This window comes from Danio rerio, chromosome 8, assembly GCF_049306965.1.
Source record: "Danio rerio strain Tuebingen ecotype United States chromosome 8, GRCz12tu, whole genome shotgun sequence".
Taxonomy (NCBI): Eukaryota; Metazoa; Chordata; class Actinopteri; order Cypriniformes; family Danionidae; genus Danio; species Danio rerio.
In genome coordinates, this window is record NC_133183.1 from 38,205,596 (window position 1) to 38,212,818 (window position 7,223).

Here is a 7,223-nt window from a genome sequence, read left to right on the forward strand (position 1 = left end):
CGAGGTCAAAGGTCAGATGAGCAGGCATCACACCTGATAAACACCTGGGGCAACTGTACAGTAAAAAACCAAAAAACCAAAACAAGATTAAGAAATATTGCTTTAATTTGAGAGAGACAAAAAAAACTCTTCCGTGTTAAAATTTGATGTTCCTCCAGCGTTCTTACTTCAGTCAAACAATCTTAATGCACTCTGTCTCACTGAAACCTGGCTGAAACAAAATGACTATATTAGCTTAAATGAAGCAACTCCTCCAGGATTCTTATATAAACATGAGGCTCGTCAAACTGGTCGTGGTGGTGGAGTTGCATCAATCTTTAGTGATTTCCTTAATATTAAACAGAGAAACGGACTTATGTTTAGCTCCTTTGAAGTATTATCGCTTAATGTTCAGCTTCCAGATACTATACAAAAACCTATGTTATCTCTCGCTTTAATCACCATATATAGACCCCCAGGACCCTATGTCAAATTTCTAAAAGAATTTTCTGATTTTATTTCTGACTTACTAGTCAAAACTGATAAAATGCTAATTGTAGGTGACTTTAACATCCACATAGATGACGCTAATGATACATTAGGACTCGCGTTTATGGATTTAATACACTCACTTGGGATAAAGCAAAACGTTGTGGGCCCAACCCATCGCTTAAAGCATACATTAGATCTAATTCTGTCTTATGGAATCGAGGTTATTGACGTAGACATTATACCACAAAGTGATGATATTACAGATCACTACCTCTTACTATATAAGCTGTGTTTACCTGAAATCAGCAAACCCGCTCCAATACTCCGCCCTGGTAGAACTATTGTTCCGTCAACTAAAGATGAATTTATCAATAACTTACCTGATCTTTCTCTATTTCGTAATGCACCCGCAAACTCAAATGATCTTGATGTAGTAACCAGCAGTATGGATGCCATCTTTACTAGCACACTAAATATTGTGGCACCCATCAAATTAAAAAAGGCTAGAGAGATTAAAACTATACCATGGTATAATAGTCATACTCGTGCGCTCAAAACAGCAACCCGCGCCCTGGAACGTAAATGGAAAAAAACTAATTTAGAGGTCTTTAGAATTGCGTACAAAGACAGTATGTCCAGCTATAGGAGGGCTCTAAAATCTGCCAGGACCGAACACCTGCGCAAACTGATAGAAAATAATCATAACAATCCTAGATTTTTATTTAACACCATCTCTAAATTAGCTAATAATCGGTCATCCTTGGAACAAACTACTCCACCGCAAATTAGTAGTGATGACTTCATGAATTTTTTCAGTAATAAAATAGAAGGCTTTAGACAAAAAATAGGAGATGCCAAACTTTCTGCACCGGCTTATACTCCAAATCCTGTAAATATTTCATTAAATCATAATAATAACCTACACTGCTTCAAAATCATAGAACATGAAGAGTTAGTAAAAATTATAAATAGCTCTAAACCAGCTACGTGTATGCTGGACTCAATTCCAACAAAATTACTGAAAGAGCTGCTACCTGCTATAGGAGAACCTCTTCTTAACATTATCGACTCTTCTTTATCTATAGGCCATGTTCCAAACTCTTACAAGCTAGCTGTTATTAAGCCTATTATTAAGAAACCGCAACTAGACACCAACAACTTAGCTAACTATAGGCCTATTTCAAATCTTCCATTTATGTCTAAAATACTAGAAAAAGTTGTTTCCACTCAATTATGCTCTTTTCTGCAGACGAACAATATTTTTGAAGTGTTTCAGTCAGGTTTCAGGGCTCACCACAGTACAGAAACCGCCTTAGTGAAAATAACCAACGATTTACTCTTAGCTGCTGACCGAGGGTGCGTCTCGCTATTAGTTTTACTCGATCTTAGTGCGGCATTTGATACCATAGACCACAATATCCTCATAAATCGCTTAAAGTCTACAGGTGTCCAGGGACAGGCTATACAATGGTTTAAGTCATACTTAACTGACCGCTACCAGTTTGTGAATCTTAATGGACAGCCTTCACAAATCTGCCCAGTAAAGTATGGGGTGCCTCAAGGATCAGTTTTAGGCCCTTTACTGTTTACAATTTATATGCTACCTCTGGGAGACATTATTAGAAGACATGGGATCAGCTTTCACTGCTATGCAGATGATACTCAATTATATATTTCAACTAAACCTGACGAGACGTCTAAACTTTCTAAACTAACTGAGTGTATCAAAGACATCAAAGACTGGATGACCAACAATTTTCTTCTCTTAAACTCCGACAAAACAGAATTGTTACTTATTGGGCCTAAATCTTGCACACAGCAGATCTCGCAACTCAATTTACAATTAGAAGGATACAAAGTTAGCTTTAGCTCTACTATAAAAGATTTGGGTGTCATATTTGACAGCAATCTAACTTTTAAAAACCATATATCCCATGTCACTAAAACTGCCTTCTTTCATCTGAGAAATATCGCTAAATTACGAAATATGCTATCCATCTCAGATGCAGAAAAGCTAGTCCATGCTTTTATGACTTCAAGACTGGATTACTGTAATGCTCTATTTGCTGGCTGCCCAGCATCCTCTATTAACAAACTTCAATTAGTACAAAATGCAGCAGCCAGAGTTCTGACCAGGTCTAGAGAATATGATCATATAACCCCAATTTTATCCTCCTTACACTGGCTGCCTGTTAAGTTTCGTATTGAATTTAAAATATTACTTCTCACCTATAAAGCTCTAAATAATCTAGCTCCTGTTAATCTAACCAACCTTCTGTCTCGCTACAAACCAACTCGCTCTTTAAGATCTCAAATTTCAGGGCTTCTGGTAGTACCTAGAATAGCAAAATCAAGTAAAGGAGGTCGAGCCTTCTCTTTCATGGCTCCTACACTCTGGAATAGCCTTCCTGATAACGTCCGAGGCTCAGACACACTCTCCCAGTTCAAAACTAGATTAAAGACCTATCTGTTTAGTAAAGCATACACTCAATGCATCACCTAGCGGGTTCCACACTGGCTTCTACATCTTGCTTATATACACTATGAACAGCAGCTACGCTAATTATTTTCTTTATTCTCTATTTTCACCTGGGGATACTCATCCCGAGGTCCTCAGATTATGCGGAGTCACTGATTGGATCCAAGACCAGCGACGTGATGATCCCAAGGATTCCATATCCGGGACCAGGCCATATCCTGAGCTGCTGCTGCGCTGATGGTCGTGGGGAGTGGAGAACATGAGTCTGATTCCAGCGACGCTCCAGGGACAGACGAGTCTTCGCTGAGGCCATCTTCCAGCCTAAACCACGACGAATGAAGTTCTGCACTAGACTTTTGGCCAGCGGAGAAATTAAAATGGTCGTGCCCAACTGAGTCTGGTTCTCTCAAGGTTTTTTTTCTTCACTCCCATCAGGTGAAGTTTTTTTTCCCTCTCCGCTGTCGCCACTGCCTCGCATGGTTCAGGATTGGTAGAGCTACGCATCGATGAATTGGCTCTTCAGTGTTTGAACTCTCAGTAATGATTAAATCACACTGAACTGAGCTAAACTGAACTGAACTTAAACAGTAAAAACTGAACTACACTGTTCCAGTTACTGAACCACACTGTTCCAGTTACTATGACCATTTATGTGAAGCTGCTTTGACACAATCTACATTGTAAAAGCGCTATACAAATAAAGCTGAATTGAATTGAATTGAATAATGTCAGGTGATCCTTCAAATGTCAGTGTAAATTGTTGAGTGTACCATTAGTGCACAGTCGTGTTTTTCATAGTTACCAGTGCCGATGGAGTTTTTTTTTAGAGCGTCATATTCTGCTGGAAAAGTTTCATTTTAATGGTAATATGCCATGAGCGGAGGTGTATGAGTAACTTCACAAGTTGACCATAGTCTAGACCGATGACACGCTCATCTACTCCCAGCACCTGGCAGAACGAAATGTTGCAGCTCGTCCGGTCTTCAATGATGAGCCCAAAAGAGGCCACTTCACAGAGCCGGCCCAAGGCTTAAGAGAACTGAGAGGCAGGACAAGATGGCGGGCTGGACTTGGTTAACTTTAGATTTTACACAAATCTCATTGTTTTGTTTTTCACCTAAAATAGTAATTAAAACATCCAATATGTGTTTTGCCTCATCAAAATGTGGAATTTGATCAGCAAACTACTCATTCTAAGACAACTATGCCTTGGGCTAAATGACTTGGCTTCAAGTACGATGCCACACGATTCAGAAATGAAGGTACAGACTGCACAAACAGATAAACGACATGATGCATCTCATTTCACCACAACTAAAGGCAGCGACAAAAAAAAAGTCAAGCTCTCACGATGATGACATTTCTCATGCAACCCTTTAGCAAGCCTACATAGTATTTATGCCTAAAAGTCACTGCATGGGTAAATAAGAAACAAGCAACACACACACACATATATATATATATATATCCATGGGCCACTGTAAAGTAATATGGTTCTGTCATAACGTTTTGAATGAAAATCTGCATTTGGATAAGACACCTTTAGTATAGTTTTGATTTTAAGGCATAATAAAGATCAAATGCAAGTACGAGTGGATTTACATTGAAAATTTCAAACGCATCAAGAAAACCATGTGCTAAGGAAATTTCAAACCATTTGGAACGCACAGAGACGAGCTTTTGTGCAAAAATGAACTTAAAGGTGCCTTTAAAAAAGTGTCAAAGTACTTTTGAAAACAAAAAAGCAAACCCCCAATAGGTGGCAGCAAGAGGCCGCTTTATTTGAGTAAAGCATTGAACGATTCATTCAGCCAAAGAAGCCAATAGGATGAACGGACAGTTGAATCAATCCCTGAATCATCGACTCACCCGAGTCTTCTTGGCGAAGGCCTGAATCGTTCGTGCAGGGAAACGTCGCTGTGTATTATTCAGAGATGGCCAACTGTTCTGCTGTTTATTCTATTATACTTATCGCAATGATTTTACTACTACTATCAATAAAATTAATATTAATAATGATAGAATTAATAATGAAGTTGTACAGCGCATGCGCATGCGTCACGTGTTCATCATCAGCATCCATGACAACCGTCCTGTGGGTGTTGTTTGAATCTCGCTGTGTCGATTGGCATCTGAGCTGAAGCGGCAGATCATGAGGAGCAAGAGGCTGAAGTTCTGCCAGCTGAAGATCAGCAACGCCCAGACTGATGAAGGTGAGTTGAGGAAAAGACACTTCAACTGTTCTACGCTAACATTAGATGCGTTATATCAGACACTTCTGGAAGCTGTAAGGTGGTGCTGATGCTGACATGTAGGGATGTTTTGACTGTTTTAAAAGGCTAATGGCTCTCAAAGTATACCGTGCTCCATAATTATGTGCTGATTCTGATTTTATTTTGCTGTCAGAATACACAGATGATGCTCTCATCCCTAAAAACACGTCGGTCATCATCAGACGGATCCCTGCGGCGGGACTGAAGTCCTCAAACAGAAGATTTGTTGGGTAAGTGCTGTGAAATGAGCACACGCGTCCTCTGTTAGATGTTATATGAAGACTCCTGGTCTGTCCCTGGTGTTTTAGTCACACAAGCTTCTTTGTTTTGCAGACATCAAGCTGGACGCTGGCGTGAACCTTCACCTAGAGCTGATCCTTCACTCCTCTCACTGGAGCAGTTGTTGAAGGTATTGAACAAATGAATAGCACAATAGCAAAACGCAATGTAAAGCACACAATATACGCACACGCACTCAGCTTCTTAGGGAGATTTGAGATTGTTTGAAGGGTTGAGGGTGAAAAAGATTCAAATGTGCAAATGCCTGTGAAACAGACTGAGAATCTGGCTGAGGCAAAGGCGTCAGAGGAGGACAAGCTGAAAGCGGTGATGTACCAGTCCAGCCTGTGCTACTACTCCAGCAGGTGAGCGTTCAGACACTGACAGGTTTGCTTTGTGAGAGATGTCTGAGCTGATTCTCATGGTTCTGATGTTCACTAGTGAGGCCATGAGGCTGCTTGGGATCCCGGGACACCACATTAGGCACTGCCCCACTAATGTGGTAACTGGGTTTTCCAAGCTCACGGTTGCTGTGAACTTGAGCTCTTGTCCTCATCAGTCAGATTGTTTGCTCCGAGTTTGACTGTCACTCCTCAATTCACAGGGCAGCCGCTCCGCGCCGCACAAGCGCATCCGGAAGAGCACAGGGATTCCCCGCAGCTTCCTGTTGGAGGTGGACGACCCAGACCGAAAGGGAGTCATGATAGACGGCAGCGGCCGATACGTCATTCCCATCATAGACGCGTGAGTAAACTGTACTTGGCATAGCCGCATGTTCTAGTGTTTGTCCAAATCTCACATGATGTCTGCTTGTGTGTGTTTGCGCTCGATCTGTTCAGTGAGGCCTATGCTGCTGAGAAGAGAAAGAGGCCGTCCTTCTCCTGCCAGACTGAGCCTTTGCCCTCCTCGTCCTCAGCAGGTGCGGCATCTTCGGTCCGGGACGCCGGAGGGAAACGGTCCCGCTCCCCATCTTCACCAGAGACGCGCGGCGACCAGAAGAGACCACGTCGCTGAGAGACCTTCATCCAAGAGACCTGGAGCCGACGTGTAAATATTGTACATAGTTTATTAATAAAAGATAATAAAGATTATAGCCGCATGAACTGTGTGGACTGGTTAACCTTCACTCCAGCAGTGCAACACACACACACACACACACACACACACACACACACACTCACACGAATGAATTCATAAACACAATATCATGAAGTTTTGCTTTAATTTAGGAAAAGAGAAACTCTTCTGGGCTAAAATCTGATGGGTTTTTTTCAGCGTTCTTACTTCAGTCTTTAATGTCAGGTGATCCTTCAAATGTCAGTGTAAAGTGTTGAGTACACTATTAGTGCTCAGTCGTGTTTTTCTTTTTTTTTCTTTTTTATAACTTTTTATTTGTAGTAGCAATAAACACAGTACAATGATACCACTTAAGAGAAAACATTTCCCACTGCTTAACATTTTTCTTTTTCACAAACTCTAAAGTAAAAGAACACAAAAAAATAAAAAATATATAAAAATAAAGGTTTCATCAAATACAATATATGAAAATAACAGTAAAATGGTAACATAAATAATATCAATACTAAATTTCCATAGGTCAGAGAGGGTCAAATCTTTATTTATTCATTCAACTTTAGGTTATTATCAACTGTGAATTACTAATTTAAAAAGATGATTAAGAGGGGGAGTGCAATGGGTCGTAAATTGAAAAAATGTTTGTT

At 40.5% G+C, this 7,223-nt stretch overlaps 1 protein-coding gene across 1 annotated transcript; it reads left to right on the top strand.

Annotated features, from left to right (window-relative positions):
- The first annotated feature begins 5,026 nt into the window (after window positions 1–5,026).
- Window positions 5,027–6,600, top strand: LOC141375751 (E3 ubiquitin-protein ligase RBBP6-like). The gene is made up of 6 exons (XM_073910699.1): window positions 5,027–5,163; window positions 5,357–5,453; window positions 5,557–5,632; window positions 5,779–5,867; window positions 6,107–6,246; window positions 6,342–6,600. Exons 1-5 carry the CDS (start codon window positions 5,103–5,105, stop codon window positions 6,204–6,206), a joined length of 423 nt encoding a protein of 140 aa, XP_073766800.1. The 5' UTR covers window positions 5,027–5,102; the 3' UTR covers window positions 6,207–6,246; window positions 6,342–6,600.
- The last annotated feature ends 623 nt before the right edge of the window (window positions 6,601–7,223 follow it).

Excerpts from the sequence above, each read along its gene's own strand:
- LOC141375751 (XM_073910699.1), top strand. The coding sequence starts at position 5,103 with ATGAGGAGCAAGAGGCTGAAGTTCTGCCAGCTGAAGATCAGCAACGCC. Across the intron at positions 5,454-5,556 it reads TCAAACAGAAGATTTGTTGG|ACATCAAGCTGGACGCTGGC; the intron begins GTAAGTGCTGTG and ends TTTGTTTTGCAG. Across the intron at positions 5,633-5,778 it reads CACTGGAGCAGTTGTTGAAG|ACTGAGAATCTGGCTGAGGC; the intron begins GTATTGAACAAA and ends CCTGTGAAACAG.